Source organism: Xenopus laevis, chromosome 2L (assembly GCF_017654675.1).
Source record: "Xenopus laevis strain J_2021 chromosome 2L, Xenopus_laevis_v10.1, whole genome shotgun sequence".
NCBI classification, from domain to species: domain Eukaryota; kingdom Metazoa; phylum Chordata; class Amphibia; order Anura; family Pipidae; genus Xenopus; species Xenopus laevis.
The window spans coordinates 169,474,247-169,496,207 of record NC_054373.1 but is presented as its reverse complement, the minus strand read 5'-3'; the positions used below and the strand labels follow the sequence as shown (position 1 = coordinate 169,496,207).

The following is a 21,961-nucleotide window of genomic DNA, read 5'->3' as shown; positions in this document are numbered from 1 at the left end:
TTCAACTTGTTTATTCATGACCTGGAGGTGGGCATTGAAAGTACTGTTTCTATTTTTGCAGATGATACTAAATTGTGCAGAACTATAGGTTCCATGCAGGATGCTGCCACTTTGCAGAGTGATTTGTCTAAACTGGAAAACTGGGCAGCAAACTGGAAAATGAGGTTCAATGTTGATAAATGCAGGTTATGCACTTTGGCAAAAATACTATAAATGCAAGTTATTGTAAGAAAATTACCTATGTGGCGGGGACGCCCGCCGCATGGTCCTTAGCTCCAGCACCAGCGCCATGTTGTATCTAGTTAAAGGCGCAGGCACGCTGGCGTGATTGCGCCTGCACGTTTGCGCATGTTTTGGCGCGAATTTTGAAAGGTATTTAAGGCCCATTCTGTGTATAGCCCCTTGCCCGTGATAGAACTCTGTTTCTAGTGGTTTCTGAGCCTAGTGCATCTGATCCTGTTATTCTGTTATCTTGATTATCCTTGTTTGACCCAGCCTGTATCCTGACTACTCTGAACTCTGTATCCTGACCCTTGCCTGCCTACGACAACTCTTCCTGCTTAACCCCTTGATTGACAACCCGGTTTGACCCTTGCCTGCCTGACGATTCTGATATCCGCCTGCCTCCACCCAGCCTGTCTGACCATTCTTCTGCCTAATCCTTTTGTACCGTGACCTTCGGCCCAAACAGCCGTGCCCCTTCGCCAGCCAGAACATCTTGCATTGTACCCCTCGTTAAGTACAGGTGGCACCCAAGTAAGCTGAGGGCTCCTCCCGAAGCCCAACGGTGGTCATACTACTGGTGAAGCCGAGCCGAGACCAGGGTGCTTGGCACTTGTTCTGGTATTGGGTACCGGTCGTGACAGTTATACACTAAATGGCAGTGTGTTGGGAGTTTCCTTAAATGAGAAAGATCTAGGGGTTTTTGTAGATAACAAGTTGTCTAATTCTGGGCAGCGTCATTCTGTGGCTGCTAAAGAAAATAAAGTTCTGTCTTGCATAAAAAAGGGCATTAACTCAAGGGATGAAAACATAATTCTGCCTCTTTATAGGTCCCTGGTGAGGCCTCATCTGGAGTATGCTGTGCAGTTTTGGACTCCAGTCCTTAAGAGGGATATAAATGAGCTGGAGAGAGTGCAGAGACTAAGTGCAACTAAACTGGTTAGAGGGATGTAAGATTTAAATTATGAGGGTAGACTGTCATGGTTGGGGTTGTTTTCTCTGGAAAAAAGGGACTTGCCAGGGGACATGATTACACTTTACAAGTACATTAGAGGACAAATGGCAGGGGACCTTTTTACCTATAAAGTGGATCACCGTACCAGAGGCCACCCCTTTAGACTGGAAGAAAATAACTTTTATCTGAAGCAACGTAGGGGGTTCTTCACAGTCAGGACAGTGAGGTTGTGGAATGCACTGCCGGGTGATGTTGTGATGCTGATTCAGTTAATGACTATAAGAATGGCTTGGATGATTTTTTGGACAGACATAATATCAAAGGCTATTCTGATACTAAGCTCTATAGTTAGTATAGGTATGGGTATATAGAATGTATGTGGAAGTATGGAGGGGTGTGTGTATGGATGCTGGGTTTCATTTGGAGGGGTTGAACTTGATGGACTTTGTCTTTTTTCAACCCAATTTAACTATGTAACTATGTAACTATGATCATGGATATAGTTCCCTGGTGAGAACTGGACCCGGAAACACATGCAAGCTTCTTTCTGATCAGTTCCCTGATCAGAAAGAACACCCAGCTCAAGACCCATCATTGTGCAGCCACCATGCTACTGCAGTACATCTGTCTTATAATTTTATTTTATAACTTTTATAAAATGCATATATATATATATATATATATATATATATATATATATATATATATATATATATATATATATATATATATATATATATATATATATATATATATATATATATATATATATATCCTCTGTTCAGAATATAAAGCATGTATTCTAGATATTTATAGAGCTTTCAGTTCCTAGTACAGCTCCCAGTATCTACTTTATAGTGTTCCAGCTCAGTTTTTCTGTGTATCATCTCATGACTAGATAGAAACAGATTAAGAATCACTAAGGAAGCATCTGGCATGGGGTATTCAAGAGCATAATCTGCTAACCTTATATGGGATAGCTATAATCTTTTTACATGCTTCATTAAAATGTCAATGTGGCATGTCGTGTGTGGTCCCAAACTCCCATCTACTCGTTTCCTGGTGCCAAGAAGAGCAGATGAAGGAGCAAGAGGAGATAGCAACCAGGCGACTCACAGGAGAGTTAAATGGATGACAAACCTGCAGTGGCTGACAGCTATTTCTGTATGCAATTGTTTTGGTCTGATTAAAAACAATATTAAGTATTGTATGGTTTCATAGCAATTTACAGAACTGCTTTATTTCATTAAATTCAGAACAACTTATAAAATGTAAAGGCAATTGGAAAAACTGACCCAAAGAGCATGCAATCTATTTTATTTAGTAGGAAACAAGATAATAGAACTGCAATGTTCAGTAAAGAGGCACTTGTACAGGCTTCTACATGAATTATAGAGAAGGAAATAATACAATTTTAAGAAAGGCTAATGGGTGTTTAGTTTAGAAACTTGACCATACAGATGCAGCCACTTTGGTTTGTCTGTTTGACACAGAATAACTAAACACAGATATCCCATTTATCTCATTTAACACAGAAAACTGTGACATAACATCCCATCTAATTAAAGCATTCACCATTGTGAACAATGGTGCTTTGGTATGCTAATGAAAAGGTTAAATGCATTAAATGAGTTAAGATAACTTTAGATAACACAGTTTCTTCAATTAACTCTGAGTCATGACGCATTTAACTCACAAATCCAAGTGGCTTCATCTGTATATATAACAATATGATCAGTTCAATGGTATTTGACAATAAATTGTTGGATTTGGATGACCAAATCAGGCAGTAAGAAAACTGTAGTTCTGAAAGTATTGTTTCAGTTGTTGGTTAGGGTACAAGTTAAGATTTTTTTTTTTTTACAAAATGTATCAGTAAATAGTGCTCCTCCAGCAGAATCCTGCATTGAAATCTGTTTTTCAAAGGAGCAAACAGATTTTGTAATATTTCATTTTGCAATCTGACATGGAGCTAGATATGTTGTCAGTTTCGCAGGTTCCCTCAGTCACGTGAGTCACATAAGTTTTGATAAAATTCAGTTACTTTTTAAAAATGCTACCTAGTGGTAGATATGAGAACAGCAGTCAATAGTAAAATTCCAAGTATGGCTAACCCAAGTTGTGACTCCTTCAGTAGGAGAAACAATAGCTTATTTGAAAGCAGTTCCGTTCAAAAGTGCTGGCTCTTTCTGAAAGCACATGACCAGGAAAAACATCCCAAGATGGCTGCCTACACACTAATATTACAACTAAAGAAATACATTTATTGGTTCAAGAATACAATTTTAATGGTAGAATGAACTGCTTGTAATGTGCATAATGTAATTTAATAATTAAAACTATTCCATGAAAATCACGACAGAATCCCTTTAAATCAACGAATAGCTGCACTGTTACATATAGTCACATAGTTTTGGGTTTTTTTGGGTTGAAAAAAGACAAAAGTCCATCAAGTTCTAATCTGCTTTATGTTTCCCAGTGCATGGGGCTCCTCTTCACTTCTTGCTATTGCAGCCATTTTTGTACTTTGCTTGAACAATTAGGAAAATAGGAAGACAGACATAAAATGTGTGCCCCCTTGCACACTTTCCACCTGTTCAGGCAGAGGGACAATTGGATGGATCACATACCCAGTTGGCCTGTGTATGGTCACCTTTAGGGATGAAAAACAGACTGGAGAGCTATGGGAAGCATTTTGTAGTCCAGCTGGCTTGGGGAGACCTTGGGGAGGGAAATTCCTCGCTCTGACTCACTACGCATTACCTATCCCCCATTCTTGTGTACCTTTATTATTTAACGACCTTGCTAATTTGTACAGATAAAGTGTGAAAAATAATGAGAAAGAAAAAGATAAACCAGTGCTCACTTCATTTTAAAAGCTCATTTGCAATCTGCAAATGATGGCTTTACGGTTTGCTTTTGTTATTTTCATTTTCTAAAGCCCCAAACCACAATCATTGTTGTAATAGAATCCCAGAACAGATACAATTGCCAATTTTTTTATGTTCTTGACATTATTCAGCAAACTACACTATGAAACTTGAGTGTTTAAACTAATCATAATAGTTATTTCTAATCCGTTCGCAGTGGTTGGAAACTTTTCTGTTGATGTTATGAAGACATAACTCCCGGCAAAACAATTTGCATTTGTTTTATTTCTCGAGAGGAAAACGGCATATATTTTGGGCAAATTCAAACACTGCTTTACTTTCAAAGAGATACAATTCCAGTCAACTGTTAGTACGTCTGTTGTAGGTCATAGAGAGGAATATTTTGTACTGAAGGTGTTTCAAATGAAGTGAAAAAGAATAACCAAAGGATGTCTGATTTGGGGAACTTAGTAGTTGAATGAAAATCTTCATAGTCAACTTAAGTAGTTGTTGCTTTTTTAATCCCTTCTAGCTAATCAGGCATCAAAGGAGTGAGAGGTCAGACTCAGTGGAGTAACTAACTATAGAGCAGACCCCACAGTCCCAGATGAGAGGGTGGCCCAGACCACGGGGTCTGCTGCATCATAGTCATCCCTCCTCAGCCCCTCTTATACAGCAGAGTACAGTGAAGGCCGGGAGGTGCAGGGTGAGTGTCTCAACAGAGGATGTTCATTGCGAAGCAAATTACTTCCCCTTTCTATGAGATACATCAGAGGACCTTAAATCACAACATTTACATCTCTACAAATAGGGGCAGATTTATCAAGGGTCGAATTTCGAGGGTTAAAAAACCCTCAAATTCGACCCTCAAAGAAAAATCCTTCGAATTCAAATATCGAACTCAAAGGATTTTAGCGCAAAAGATTCAATCGAATAAAAATCGGTCGATCGACCGATAAAATTCTTCTAATCGAACGATCCAAACGATTTTAAGCGACCGATCGAATGATTTTTATTCGATCAAAAAAAACGTAGAAAAGTGCTCTGGAAGGTAGCTTCGGTAGCTTTAAAGTGGTGAAGTATGAAGTCGAAGTTTTTTTTAAAGAGACAGTACTTTGATTATCGAATGCTCGAATAGTCCAAAGGTTGTTACTTCGAATCGTTCTAATCATTCGATTCGATCTAATTCGACCAATTCGATGGTCGAAGTACCCAAAAAAATACTTTGAAATTCGGATATTTTTGCATTCGAACTATTCACTCAAGCTTAGTAAATCTGCCCCTTAGAGTCTTCATGAATTTCTGACAGTTAAGAAACTGATTTCACTGTCAAAGCAATGCAAAAAGTGAATTTTGTGCCCATAATTGTAGGTAACATTTATGGGCAGATTTATTAAGGGTCGAATTGAAAATTCGAATTTTCGAGTTGAATTTTGATCAAAAAATAATCCAAACTCGAATTCGAGATTTATCATACCTGGACCCTGGGAAACTCGAATTGAAATATTTGCCACCTAAAACCAACTGAGTTCATGTAGAAGTCAATGGCACTTCATGTTGAAGTCAATGGAGTCCCAGTGACCCATTTGAAGATGTTAATAATAGCCTTCCTGACATTTGAGTTTTTTTGGGAGTAAACAACTTGATTCGAATTTAGTCTAATTTGATTCAAGTTTACAGGTTTGGAATATTCGTTTGAATTTGAGAGGTTCAACTTTTTTCTTAAATAACCTCCCATTCCAGTTGTGAGTATATTTGAATTTATTAAAGTAAACTCACAGAAATTCGAAATTCGATCTGATAAAATCTGCCCCTTAAAATATCACCCAGACTTTTCACCCAAAGTTTCTGTATTTAGCATGAAAATATACCCTCCTTTTTGACATGAGCTCATTCAGTTGGGGTTATGTAAAAAAGAATTATAAACAATATATGAACTTTCAAAAATAAATATAAATCAATTTTTTCTTTATACATAGCTGTATATACCCAATTCCACAGACTGGAAACCATGTCTGTCTGTGCTCGCAGGAAACACTTTCCCTCCCTCTTAGGTTCACAGAGTGATCCAACCCCTCCCTTACCTTGTTCCATGGAACCTAGAATCTATTACACTGTGAGCCTAAGTGGGGTTAGGAAATGGGTCATCAAAGTATCATGACTTCCTTTCAATCTGTAGAATCAGATATCGGGTTTATTTGTGGCAGTTAGATACCCCATTTGATTGACAGTGCCCAAGATAACTGTTATCCAGAATGCTTGGGACCTGGAGTTTTCCAGATAACAGATCTTTCCGTAATTTGGATCTTCATACCTTACGTCTACTAGAAATTCATGTAAACATTAAATAAACCCAAGCTGGTTTTGCTTCTAATCAGAATTAATTATATTAGTTTGGATCAAGTACAAGATACTGTTTTAAAAAATCATTTTTTAAAATTTGGATAAAATGGAGTCCATGGAGACGGCCTTTCTGTGGTTTGGAGCTTTCTGGATAACGGGTTTCCGAATAACTTATCCCATACCTGTATGGGATACTATGATTGCAGGCTTGATTCATAACTATGTGTATTGGATCGTATTAATAAATAAGCCAATTTTTACTGTGTTCTCCATGCTTATTTCTTTGTATCTGTTTATTGGCAGCATGATGAAAAGATTCCTGGCATTCCTAAATTGTGGTGCAATTACAGTTTATACAGCGATGCTTAGCTGCTGCTCATCATAGTATTTGTATGAGCAAATATCTCAGATGTGGAACACATGTGGAGAAACTTTAAAGTTTAAGGCCTTGAGTGAAAATTTAATTTAAGGAAAACTAATCTTCAACAATGGATTTAGCTGGAGATGAAATTTTCCTTTTGTAACAGCTCATTGAATCAGTTCAGAGGGTTTCAGAAACCCTGTGTCTTTCAAGACTAATTGCCCATAGTTCCATATCTCTATGATCTTGCTCATCCCTCCCTCTGGTGTCAGAGACTTTCCACCTACTTAGTTGTTTGAGATCCTATTGGGGAACTCACCAACAAGAGGGCAGACAAAGTCTCCATGAGCTTAAGATGAATATTCTAGAGACCATAAATTTCAAGGGCACCTTGTATTTTCATATGGGTTTGGCACCACTCTAAGGGGGGAATGTAATTAAAAGTCCCAAGTGTTATTTATAATGGTGTTTTTGCAAATGCTTAGCGTTCAGTTGCTGGCGAATATTACATTGAGCATTTTCGCTAAGCAAAGGTTGGAGTTTTGTTAAATATTTTGTCGCTAAAAAGACTTTGCACTTGTGAAATATAATTACAAACACTTGCGAATGGTCACAAATGCCATTTGTTTGCAAACTTTACGATGAGGTCATTGAGGTCTTTAATCACTAAATGTCACTAACATTCACAATCATCTTTGAGCAGGTTTTTTGTTCTAGCGAAACATATTACATTCCCCCATAAATATTGTTAGGTACCTTTATCATAACTCAATACTTTGGGCAAGGTTTATCAAAAGTTTAATTGTTTTTCCTGATACATGTTGTGTTTTTCCTGCTGGCCACATTTATTTAATTTCTCTTGACGGCCTAGAAACTTTTTGCCAGATTAAGACAGGACAATTATATGGTGAATCACTGCAGATCAGTAATTTTTTCTTATAGGATAAATGCTAGGGAATAATTATAAATATGGTCATTTTTGTCACTGATAGGACATAAAGAAGATAGGATTTTTATTCCAGTTATTGATAAATCTGCTTTTAAATGGCATTCTATATAAAACCAAATCTGTACTTTTACAAGGACTCACCAGATGAGTCGTTCTTTGACCGATTTAGGCACCAAGGTTGTATGTTAAAGGAGAAGGAAAGGTCCAAGCCAGTTTATTGCCAACAGATTAGCCACAACAGTGCAAGTAAGAACACTATTTTTATTCTTCTGAATGCTTTACCATACCAGAGTAAACAGCTCTAGACACTGTCTCTGTTTGTTTAGGATAGAAGCTGCCATTTAAGCTTGGTGTGACATCACTTCCTGCCTGAGTCTCTGCCTGCTCACATACAGCTCTGAGCTCAGATTACAGCAGGGATGGGAGGAGGGAGGGGGAGAGGAACAAACTGAGCATGCTCAAGCCCTGCCCTGGAGGTTTATGCTGAAAACAGGAAGTCTGATACAGAAGCCCATGTGTACACAATAAAAGGAAAGAAATGCTGTGTTTCTTTTGACAGAGGACTCAGAGCAGCATTACTTGAGGGTTTACTGGTGTATTTATATAGACCTTTCTGATAAAGCTTACTTAATTTTAACCTTTACTTCTCCTTTAAATCTGACTCATCTGATCGAATCAGTAAGTGGATTTTCAAACCCCTGCTGATATCTGGCTGATATCTGACCAGACAAAGGTCAGGCAGACCATTGTTTTGGCCCCACTATAAGGTCCAATAAGCTGCTGAGTAGGACAGAAGTTGGCACCCATCGTCTGCCTGTGTATGGCTGTAGTTTGCAGCTTGATCCGCCCATAGCTATGTTTTTACAGGTCTGCAGAACTATGGCATGCCTGGAAAAAAACAAGAAATTGCTGTCTAAATCAAGGCACTATACCAGATTCCACTTTTTCTAAGTTGTGAAATCTTAGCTGCTGTTTTATCACCCATTTTATGGTGTGAACATTCAGCAATTTTCCAAAATTCTCCATGTTTTAACAGCAAATGAGAGCATATTGGGGTGCACCTTACTCTTTATTCTTCATAAACATGTCTGCTTCTCAAGGTATGCACATACTAACTATGAATAGGGCTCCCTGGCACGGATACTGCTCTTCTCTCTCTTAATAGGCTGGAGGTGCAGCTTCCTGCTCAAATTGGGAGAAAAATATGTTGATCGATTTTTGTTGTTTGTTTCTTTATTTATATGTCATTTGGCCATTTGGTGTTTTTTGCTGACAATGCAAACTGGAAGGGGTTGGGCCTGGAAATGATTTTTCTGGGGATGTTGGTTTGGGTTTGTGGTGGTGGAAGGAAGGCTGTATGTACAAAAAACAATACTTTGCACAACCGGATTTTGATTACTTTGGTGGAAAATTGCCAAAGGACAAATGGATGGACTCTGGGGGCTGGAGGATAAATGGCTGGGTTTGTGGAATTTTGGTTTATTTTTATCTTGTTTCATAAACTATGAATTGTTTGTGACATGTTGATTTTTTTATGTAAAGTGAGTTTATACATTTTAAAAAATCCTATGAAAACACATGTCCAGAACAAAATGGAGTAATTCTCTAGCCTCTTAAATAGGATGATCTATTTTTAATTCAAGTTTTCGAGCTGGCAAATCAGTTTTCACTATGACCTTAGGTAATAATTACCATGTGTCACAATTATGTGACACAAACAACCCAGGATTACATATCCAGTTTGCAAACATATCTTCAGAAATAGGTGCGTTTTTTTAACCAAAATTTCTGCTGAAAAATTCCACATAGAACCCCCAATTTTTCTATACTCACTTCATTTTCTATATCCAAGTAAATTTACTGTCTCTCAGTGAGGGCATTTTAACAACATCTTTCTGAATTGTTTAGCTGATTTTGAAGTAATTATAGGTAACTGCTGACCTGAATGCCATGTATTTAGCTGTTTGAGAAGATCTTAATTCTTTCTGACTTCTTCCATTAACTCTCAGCTCTTCCATTGTATCCCATTACTCAACATCTCTCGTGATAGAATTCATATCTATTACCGAGTTATCCATATTACAGCTCTTTCTTCCAAGCCAAATAGCATGACCTCAATAAATAATGGCATTTTTGTACTGTGTTAATGAACTGGAAAGAATGTATGATAACACTGACACTGTATTCCTTTTCACCTTCTTCTTGATCCTTCCTTATCAGAAATTGCAGCAAGTTTTGTATATATTTATTTCAAATGTTACTTCACGCATTTTGGCTCTGTCACTCGTGGAAACGAGACCTACATGGAAGCTGAAGAGCTATGCCATGGCTATGGAATAACATAATTTTATTTAGTGGGGGATTGAAATATTTAATCTGAGTAACATACAGAAAAGGTGAATTCTTTCAAAGATTATCTGTCATACCATCCCAAAGTGCCCCTAAAGGGCTTAAAGTAAGGTCCTAAATATTTTCAGAACTGAAAACATATCAGATGGAATTGAAGAGCATTGTTTCTCTCTTGGCATCAAGCTTCGCTTCCATCTTGCAAGTGCTTCCCCTAATATTTGCCATTTGCCTGTAACCTGCTGTCTGTAAGGATTATTTTGGTTTTCTTCATTGATAGAATGTTAAGGTTTGTGGCTAAAAGTTTTTTGTTGTTGGAAGCTGGTTTCTGGCAAGTCATAAAAAATGACATTATTTTGACAGGAAGAAGACATCCCGACCCAAACGGAAGAGGGTGAGTGTCCATGTGCCAGTTCTCCCCAAAAGGTAAGTTAATATTCCCCACTGTAATATTAATTTGAGTGCTTTACTCTGTATGAATAGTAACACAAGTCATTTGCTACTATATGCTCCTGTGGGTATTACTTTAAAGATCCCCCATTCAAAAGTAGTGACCAAACATAAAAACATGCAAGCGCAGTTGCACACACATTGTAACGCATAGGACCCAATTGCACAGCTCTACTCAAAGCTGCAATTATGTAGGAAATGTGGGTGGAAATTCTGAATTACGGGTAAAAAAATTGCACATTGCACATTATAAATGTGTTTATAAATGCACTCTTAGGGGCCGATTCACTAACTTCGAGTGAAGGATTCGAAGTAAAAAAACTTCGAATTTCAATGTGTTTTTTGGGCTACTTCGACCATCGACTGGGCTACTACGACCTTCGACTACGACTACGACTTCGAATCGAACTATTCGAACTAAAAATCGTTCGACCATTCGACCATTCGATAGTCGAAGTACTGTCTCTTTAAGAAAAAACTTCGACCCCCTAGTCCGCCATCTAAAAGCTACCGAAGTCAATGTTAGCCTATGGGGAAGGTCCCCATAGGTTTGGCTAACTTTTTTTGATCGAAGGATATTCCTTCGATCGTTGGATTAAAATCCTTCGAATCATTCGATTAGAAGGATTTTATCGTTCGATCGAAGGAATAATCCTTCGATCGGTCAATCGCACTATTTGCGCTAAAATCCTTCGACTTCGATATTCGAAGTCGAAGGATTTTAATTCCCAGTCGAATATCGAGGGTTAATTAACCCTCGATATTCGACCCTTTGTGAATCGGCCCCTTAGATGTGTTCTATATAACAATACAATTAGTTCTATATAAAAATACTGCTGTGTGGGTTTTGATTAATAGACCAACATATTAGGACTCATTTATAACCTCAACGGCATTGTGCAAAACGCAATTTCCGGCACAAGTTGCTATGGTTTTTACCCACAATTCAGCATTCTTTTAGTTATATTTGTGGCCAATGCAGCCGTGCATTTGCAAATGGCGCATTACAACCTAGACGATTGCAGCCTCTTGGAGTCAATATGACACATGTGCACCTGCAAGGAACCTGTGTCTTCTGCTGTTGTTGGAACCCTGGAGACACCAATTCCCACAATGGCTGAATCAACCTTTGCAGGACTGCGACTACAGTTGCAGATACGTGTACTTTTTATCCCATCATTTATACATGCTTAAAAACACAATTTGTCTTCTATACAATTTACAATTCTTTTTATTTTTTGTATAATACCCTGTTTCTTAATGCTGGGTTCCCACTTGTTACTGGACTACAACTCCTCGAATGAATCAATCCTAGAATATAAATTGAGGATGTTGTATTCCAGCAGCATCTGGAGATCAAACATTAGGAAACAGGTACTAAAGTAATTTGAAATGTATGAATTGTGTATCAATTTCTCCTCTGAACTATATAATATATATATAAGCCATATTACATTTCATAGCTTTCCTATCATTTTTATTAGATGATCTCACAGCAGAATACTGTATAATAGATGGTATAGGCACATATTTCCCTACAGAAATGTTAATTACAGTGAGTCAGGGCCACACAGGGGAATTAATTGGCAAATTTAGCCCATGAGGTCCATTAAAAATGAGCCCATTTTAGAATCATGATGGAGCTCTACAGAACCGGCGATGATTCATGTGCCACCCATTGTGGAGACTGACATTTCTGCTGGACACCGCCTTTTCTCAAAAAGAAAGGTTATTGTCCTCCCAGTTGGAGGCAAAGACAGATTTAAACAGCATTATTCTAAATGTCCTAGACATCTACAGTATACCTGCATCAGCTCAGCCTGTTAACCCAGGAATCTCATTTACTGAGCTGCTGCTCCACTATAATTATTGTGAAACAGGGAAACACTATTTTTTTTTACTTTTTTTAGGAGAATCTGCTTTGAGAATGTCTTCACTGGGAGGATTCTTGCTGCTCCTATTTCTCTGAAACAATAAAGCAAATACTACTCGGAACTTTAAAAGAACATCTAAAAAACCTGTTTTCATTCAGACTTTTTCTCTAATATTTTTAATTATAAAATGCCTGAAACATTCAGTCTGCAGAGATTCAGAGAAATATGTACATACAAGCCAGGAAAATGATCTCGATTTCTCATACACGTCTCGGAGGAATTCCGCTGTTGCTGCTGGCAACCCTATAGAATTTTGCGAGGCTGCAAATTTATGGCCTATAATAACAGCATGGTCTGCATGCCTTAGAGGCCACTTAGATATAACAGTATACAGATGCAGCACTTTGTGTCGTTGACAGAATAACTAACCGATATCATTACTTAACAGAACTTGACCACTCCATCTATAAGCATTCACATTGTGAACATGGTGCTTAGTATGCTATGAAGGTAAGCTTATGAGTTAAGAACTTTAATAACACAGTTTTTCATAACTGAGCATGAGCATTACTCACAAACAAGCTTCATCGTAATCTATGCCATGCTGTGTTTTGTTCATTTTATGGCTTCCCCATTCAGAATGATTTTCTGCCGGCAGCCTCGGAGACAAACTGGGAATCGGTCACCAGCTCCTTTTCAGTAAGTTATATGTCACAGTGTGAAATTTGAAAAGTCTATTTAGATAAAATAAACATGGCACACATAGTTAGAATTAGTTTGGACATAACAGTGTGAAGAGGTCATTAAAATAGATATTTGTTTAGCTGTTGTAGGGTAGGAGTTCTTCTGGTTTCAAAATTTGTTATGTAATAAACCTGTAGTAATTTTCAATTGAAAATCTGATCAAAGTTCAAAATACTGCTAATCAATTGTGAAACAATACAGTACAGGTATGGGATCCGTTATCCGGGAATCCATTATCCAGAAAGCTCAGAACTACAGAAAGACTCCATTTCATCCAAATAATTCAGATTTGTAAAAATGATTTCCTTTTTCTCTGTAATAATAAAACAGTAGCTTGTACTTGATCCCAACTGAGATATAATGAATCCTTATTGGAAGCAAAATCAGCCTATTGGGTTTATTTAGGGGGTTATTTATCAAAGTCCGAATTTATCTCAATATTTTCTGCTATAAACTCTGCTACAAGGTTTTTTACGCTTATTTATTACATTTTCCCGAAAATTAGTTTTGCGGGAAAAAAAGATTTTTTTTCATCCGATTTTCACAAATTTCACGATTTTTTAAGGAATTTTCACCTGAAAACTCAGAAACCTTCGGGGTATTGCGCGAAACCCAGCGCACATCAAAAAATCATTACTACAGCTACCCTTCGATCGTTCGATCGAACTATTTGCGCTAAAATTTGTTTGACTTCGATATTCGAAGTCGAAGGATTTTAATTTCCAGTCGAATATCGAGGGTTAATTAACCCTCGATATTGACCCTTAATGAATCAGCCCCTTAATGTTTACATGGTTTTCTATTAGACTTAGGGGCCGATTCACTAACTTCGAGTGAAGGATTCGAAGTAAAAAAACTTCAAAGTGTTTTTTGGGCTACTTCGACCATCGAATGGGCTACTTCGACTACGACTTCGAATCGAAGGATCCAAACTAAAAATCATTCGACTATTCGACCATTCGATAGTCGAAGTACTGTCTCTTTAAGAAAAAACTTCGACCCGCTAGTTCGCCATCTAAAAGCTACCGAACTCAATGTTAGCCTATGGGGAAGGTCCCCGTAGGCTTTCCTACGTTTTTTTGATCGAAGGATATTCCTTCGATCGTTGGATTAAAATCCTTCGAATCGTTCAATTCGAAGGATTTTATTGTTCGATCGAAGTAATAATCATTCGATCGTTCGATTGAACTATTTGCGCTAAAATTCGTTCGACTTCGATATTCGAAGTCGAAGGATTTTAATTCCCAGTCGAATATCGAGGGTTAATTAACCCTCGATATTCGACCCTTGGTGAATCGGCCCCTTAAAGTATGAAGATCCAAATTATGGAAAGATCCATTACCCGGGAAACCCCAGGTCCCAAGCATTCTGGATAACAGGTCCCATTACTGTATATGGACTGGGGCATCTGTCCCAAGTCATTTGAAGAAATTATAGGGCTAATTTTTCAATGGTAGGCTGGCTTTTATTGATAAGCATCAATTTGTGGCAATTAACCACAGGTGAAGTTTTTCCCCAAAGAAACGTGGCAAAATGTTGCCGCAAGAATTCTCACCACTAAAAAAATGCATTCAGCAGAAAACGAGGTGGTGTGATTTGCATGAGATCCATTGTCCATAATGGCAATTAATCGCTGTCATCCATTTGTTCTTCATTACTATGTTAGTCACAGGAAGAAGTGACCAGTCTCTTGTTTTCCTTATGAACAACATGGCGGCCACTGCTTATTCCACATCCCCAGCTTTCTCATTGCTATTTGATTGCATCAGATCACACTACAGTTTGAGTTATTATATGTACTTAGTATCACTTAGTATCTGTTAAATGGACAAATCGTCTGACTTCCCTTTATGCAGAACCAATCCAGAGGCTAATTGCTCTCAATTTATTACTTGTGTGAGTTTGCAGACTTAAACTGAAATTAATGAATCCGAAATCACATAATTAGGAAAAATATACATCCCTTCAGTTTAATCTAGATGGATGTGGTTTTAACTGTGTGTGTGTGTGAGTCTGTGTTTCTTCTAAAAGTTCAGTTTCTTGCAATAGAAAATATTTCAATTTGTTTCATGTGTTTCCAAGGTTCTTTTTCTTCTTTTATACAAATATTGGCCAATCAACCAGCCTACAACGTAAAGCCAAAGCCCTAGGACCTATGGCACCTTGAACTTGATATCCTATAAAATGACTGTAGAAAAGATTATATTATAGGAAATTTAGTCATCTAACATACCCACGTGGTAGCCATTAGTGATGAGTGAATCTGTCCCGTTTTACTTTGTCCAAAAATTTTGAGAAACGGAAAAAATTAACAAAATGGCAAAATATTTACGAAACGTGTCAAAGTCAATGGGTGTCAATTTTTTTATGAGCAACAATTTTTTACACGCGTGACAATTTTTCTCTCTCCAAATGCATTAAAGTGGGAGTTTTTTCTGTGGCAACTTTTTAGTCTCTGCCCCTTTTTTGACCAAATACATTAAAGTCAATGAGCATTTTTTCTTATGACGACATTTTTGTCCAAATGCATTAAAGTTGACTTATTTGCCACGGTTTTGCTTTAAAATTCGCAGATTTCCGCTGTGAATACATGGTTGGCGAAAAAATGTGCTCATCAATAGTAGCCATTAGTGCCAGGCAACATTTGTTTACATTATGTGGGATATTTATTAAAGGTTGAGTTGTGTTTTTCCCTAGAAATTTGAGTTTTTGAGGGTAGTTTTTGTTAAAAACTCGAATTTTCGGGTAAAACTAAAATGTAAATTTTTCAGGTTTAAAAAAACTGTCAGGTTTTTTGAGATTTATTATACCTTGAACTGTAAATAGCTTGAATCCAAAAATACTCCAGCTAACACATGTAGAAGTCAATGGCAGAGGTTCCTTAAACCATTTAATGGTGTTTGTAGCCTTCATGATGTTCTAGGTATTTTTTAGTTGTTTGAGCTTGAAAACTCAATAAATTTGAGCGTTTCAAGTAGGGATGCACCAAATCCAGGATTCCGTTCGGGATTTGGCCAGGATTTAACCTTTTTCAGCAGGATTCGGATTCAGCCAAATCCTTCTGCCTGGCCGAACCGAATCTGAATCCTAATTTGCAAATCTTTCATGAAGGATTCAGGGGTTTGGTCGAATCCAAAATAGTGGATTCGGTGCATCGTTAGTTTGAAGTTTTTTTCTGCCGAAAACTCAATAAATTTAAGTATTTGAGTTTTCACTCTTATTACACTGATTTGAGTTTTTTGCATTCAAGTATTTCATAAATAAGAACACATTCGAGCCTAAAACTTATTCGATGTTTCAAAAACCTCGCAAACTAGATCTTTGATAAATAACCTCCTACATGTTTTGGTAGCCTGTACTGATGATACTACGGGGCCGATTCACTAAATTCGAGTGAAGGATTCGAAGTAAAAAAACGTCGAATTTCGAAGTATTTTTTGGGCTACTTCGACCATCGAATGGGCTACTTCGACCTTCGACTACGACTACAAATTCGAATCGAAGGATTCAAACTAAAAATCGTTCGACTATTCGACCATTCGATAGTCGAAGTACTGTCTCTTTAAAAAAAACTTCGACCCCCTACTTCGGCAGCTAAAAGCTACCGAAGTCAATGTTAGCCTATGGGGAAGGTCCCCATAGGCTTTCCTAAGTTTTTTTGATCGAAGGATATTCCTTCGATCGTTGGATTAAAATCCTTCGAATCGTTCGATTCGAAGGACTTAATCGTTCGATTCGAAGGATTTAATCGTTTGATCGAAGGAATAATCCTTCGATCGTACGATCGCAGTATTTGCGCTAAATCCTTCGACTTCGATATTCGAAGTCGAAAGGATTTTAATTCCTAGTCGAATATCGAGGTTTAATTAACCCTCGATATTCGACCCTTAGTGAATCAGCCCCTACCTGTCTCTCTCGCTAGTGCATAAAAACTTTACCGGTCACGTTGTATTTAAGTGAGAACATATTTGCAACATATTCTATAATAACTTGCAGTTAACAATGTAAAAGGCTGGCGGATCTCTGTTACCTCCTTTCAAAAAGTTAACCCTTCCATTATTACCTACTAAACTTGGTAATGTGAAATCTCATTTTGTCCTACATAAATTCAATCTGTATTAATTACTAAACTTCATTAATATTATATTAGCAAAGTGCCAATACAATATATGAATTACTTAATTAATAAATGAATGAAAAATCTTTTTTTAAATCACCACGAGGAGACCCTATAAAATCCCTTCGATTGGATACCCGGATACCCAGGTATCTTCTTCTTTACATATCTCAGATCCCCAGGTATTGCAACCTTCAATAAGTAAAATCCATGGAAAGTTGTTCAGCAGTTGGAATTTACAATGGATGGAGGGAAATACATTGAAATGTTGGCTACAGGTTTAACTGGGTAAAATACTGCGCTACAGCAGAAACATATAGTCCTCTACTATTTAGGGTGTTGATACGTGACGATAAAACTTCAACTGAAACAAGATCGGTTTGCTCACCTTAGAGAACATCTTCTGCTACTGCTACTAACAGAAGTTAATACACTGTGAATGAAATATGTCACTTGATGAAATCTGGAGGGTCTGTAGTTCATACGGGTACATTGTCAGATTGGCAGAGCTACTTTTACATTTATGGTCAGGTAGAGAGAGAAATACACGCCTGATCTAGCTTCAAGCTCTAGCTGAAAATGCAATACTCCTTCATTCCTCTGTCTACAAAACAATATCTCTTGAAAATATATTGGATGCTTGTTTCTTGACTATTCTGTTTCTGTTCAGTTTCCTTTTCTTTGGATAGAATTAAGTATAGGATCCCATTTTTATTTCTGTGGTTATACCACCATACAATATTGTAAATTAAACAGAATTCAACATACTGTAAACACAAGCCTATATCATCTTGGTCAGTTGAGAAGACTAAGAATACTTTGGGCTTCGTCTACCAAATGTCTCCTCTAAATGAACCTTCCTTGTGTGACTGGATGGGATTTGGTCTGTATCTATTCAATTACACCTGTCATGTTGATTGCTATTGTTGAAGACAAATATAGTTCTTCTAGCTGGGGATTTGGGATTGCATAACTAAAGAAGTAGCTAGAAATGTTGTACATTATGTTTTGTGCTTCTGTACCAGCCCAAGGCAACCACAGCCCTTTAGCAGTAAAGATCTGTGTCTCCAAAGATGCCCCAGTAGCTCCCCATCTTCTTTTCTGCTGATTCACTGCACATGCTCTGTGCTGCTGTCACTTACTGATCTTAGGGACCAATTCCCAATATACTGAATATATATTATTATAATTATTATTATTATTATTATAAATATTGGTACATGGCAGCTCAGAAACCAGAGCAATTAGCATCAGAATTTAATAATCAGCCCTGTAGCATCAGCTTATATTACAGGGAAGCTCATTTTCTGCTGTATAATTAGTGACGACCCCTAAGCTTAGCTTCTCAACAGCTGCTCAGAGCCCACTGAGCATGTGAGTGTCACAGACACTTTCCAAGATGGTGACCCCCTGTGACAAGTTTGAAGTCCTGGATCATTGCTGCTATTGACAAGCTGAAACTTTAGGCTGATGCAATAAGTTCAGTATATAAAATATGGCATTTTTAGCCACATTAATTTTTAGGGTTCAGTTCTCCTTTAATGTACTTCAATGCAAGCCAATTTGTGTCACATTTTTTCCCATGGCAATGAATTCTGATAGATAGAAACAAGACACCATTGACTACCTCTGTGCTTTGCTAGCCATCTATTGTTGGTTCTTGGTTTTGACCCTAAATTTGTTGAACTATCAGGCAGGGCATCTGGCGAAGTAGTGTTGCCCTCCATATGTAATAAGAGGAAAGTTAAGTCTGTGCACCTCAATGATAGTCAAACTATTGAAAGGTAGATAGAGATGCAAAACAGGAGACCAAATTTTAAGAAAATAGAGCGCAAACAACCCGCCCTACAGATGCAGAAGTAGAGCTAAGAGTCTGTGCCAACGCAGACTCAAATATAGAAAATAATAATCATTCTTTATTTCAAAATACAGCAAATTCGGACTTTGTAAAAAGCATCTTAAAACAAGTGGCGATTTTCTCTCCCAATCTCAACAAAATCATGCCCATAGTTCCCCCAATAAAGTGCAATTAACCCGTGCAGAACCAATTAGTTCATAGAAAAACAGCTGCAGATGCACTAAGGGGCCGATTCACTAACTTTGAGTGAAGGATTTGAAGTAAAAAAACTTCGAATTTCGAAAGTTTTTTTTGGGCTACTTCGAACATCGAATGGGCTACTTCAACCTTCGACTACGACTTCGAATCGAAGGATTCAAACTTAAAATCGTTCGACTATTCGACCATTCGATAGTCTAAGTACTGTCTCTTTAAAAAAAACTTCGACCCCCTAGTTCGCCATCTAAAAGCTACTGAAGTCAATGTTAGCCTATGGGGAAGGTCCCCATAGGCTTGCCTAACTTTTTTTGATCGAAGGATATTCCTTAGATCGTTGGATTTAAATCCTTCGAATCGAACGATTTGAAGGATTTAGTCGTTCGATCGAAGGAATTATCCTTCGATCGTTCGATCGTACTATCAGCGCTAAATCCTTCGACTTCGATATTCGAAGTCGAAGGATTTCAATTCCCAGTCGAATATCGAGGGTTAATTAACCCTCGATATTCGACCCTTGGGGGCTGATTCATCAATAGTCGAATATCGAGGGTTAATTAACCCTCGATATTCGACTGGGAACTAAAATCATTCGACTTCGAATATCGAAGTCGAACGATTTAGCGCTAATCCTGCGTTCGATCGATCGAAGGATTTTTCGTTCGATCGAACGATTAAATCCTTCGAATCGAACGATTCGAAGGATTTTAATCCAACGATCGAAGGAAAATCCTTCGATTCGATCAAAAAAAGGTTAGCAAGCCTATGGGGACCTTCCCCATAGGCTAACATTGACTTCGGTAGCTTTTAGCTGCCGAAGTAGGGGGTCGAAGTTTTTTTTAAAGGGAAAGTACTTCGACTATCGAATGGTCGAATAGTCGAACGATTTTTACTTCGAATCGTTCGATTTCGTTCGAATTCGAACGAATTTAACCAATTCGATGGTCGAAGTACCCAAAAAATACTTCGAAATTCGAATTTTTTTCATTCGAATCCTTCACTCGAGCTTAGTGAATCGGCCCCTTAGTGAATCGGCCCCTAAGAGTGTGTGCCAACGCAGACTCAAATATAGAAAATAATAATCATTCTTTATTTCAAAATACAGCAAATTCGGACTTGGTAAAAAGCATCTTAAAACAAGTGGCGATTTTCTCTCCCAATCTCAACAAAATCATGTCCGTAGTTCCCCCAATAAAGTGCAATTAACCCATGCAGAACCAATTAGTTCATAGAAAAACAGCTGCATCCGGATGCACTAAGTCCCAAAACTATGTACCTCTGTGCTTTGTTCAACATATTTGGAGTCAAAACCAGAAATTCCTGAATGTGTGGGCTTCTTGTGCCCCCTATAGTCGTTGACATGCTCACATTATGTTAGCATAAGGGTATTTTAAGAACCATAGGTGAGGTTGCAGCTCTTTTTCTTTTGCAGTCTTCTTAGTTTTCAATAATTGCCATATATTACATGGCCATATATTCTACAAGGAACTGTAATGGTTAATGGAGCAATGCCTTTCTCTGTTGCATGTCCCCAAAAAAAGGATTAAGCAAAATCTATATATACCATCTAACGGAGTTCCAAATTACAGGTTTAGTGGAAATTCACCCAGGGTATTAAACAAGTATGCAGGATAATTAATGTGTCACATCTGTATGGCTGCAAGGTGCCTCGTTACTGCCATTAATACTTTGATTTTGACTTGCTTGTTAAGCTACTCAAAATGAATTTGTTCTGTCCCATGTAAAGCTGTCTTCCCTAAGCAACATATGTTTTTATAGGGGAGTTGAGTGTCTGGGGGTATCTATCATCTTCTATGAGACATCAAGGCCATTAATTTATAAAGCTAAATACAAATATAGCCATGGCTACAGCTGCACATCAGCATCATTGTTATGTCAAACAATAAAATACAGTTACAGTGCAGCACACTCTGCTTTGTACAGAACATGAACACTTGAAAATCCAGTTTGTCATTACAAGCAATTATGAAAATAATTTTAAATCATTAGGATATGACCTGCACATGTCATCTGCGAAATATGCTACAGTATATTTGTCTTCAATAAAGCACAGGAGGCAGTAGGTTAGTGAAGCTTCCATTGTTATCCATTCTCTGTGATCTGTAAAGAGAACAAATTGAAATTTAATCTGGATTATCATACTACATAACTGACCTGTACACCTGCTGTACACTATAGTAACATAGTGGGGGTCATTTATAAAGTTGGCGCATCGCGTTTTTGTTCGCAAATGGTTGTATTGCCCATGCTTTTTCCTGAACGCTAAAATATTGCACTGCTGTGCCTGTCTTTCGGGTATTTGCGAATCCGCATTGTGAATAAATTTTCACAAAAGAGACGGGTGTTTCCGTCAGTGCGCCGAGTGTGCGAGGTTGTTGTGCGCGAAAGTAGCGTTAACAGTAAACTAGGGGGTTATTTATCAAAGTCAGAATTTATCTCTATATTTTCTGCTACAAACTCTGATCAAATCTGCTCTGGTTTTTTACGCTTATTTATTATGACATTTTCCTGAAAATTTGCTTTACAGGAAAAAAATCATATTTTCACGATTTTTTCGGGGTATTGCACGAAACCCAAAGCACATCAAAAAAATCACTGGGACTTCTTCCATTGACTTATATGAAACCTCAACAGGTCTGAGATGCCGGATTTTCTG

The 21,961-nt window shown here is 37.7% G+C and overlaps 1 protein-coding gene across 1 annotated transcript in view; it reads left to right on the top strand.

The window, feature by feature from the left end:
- The window catches only part of LOC108707572 (platelet-derived growth factor D-like), a 144,799-nt gene that overhangs the window by 96,969 nt on the left and 25,869 nt on the right, over positions 1–21,961 (top strand). Inside the window, exons 4-5 of the mRNA XM_041582683.1 lie at positions 10,410–10,472; positions 13,010–13,069. Coding sequence (XP_041438617.1) covers positions 10,410–10,472; positions 13,010–13,069 — 123 coding nt within the window. The remainder of the gene's footprint in view (positions 1–10,409; positions 10,473–13,009; positions 13,070–21,961) is intronic.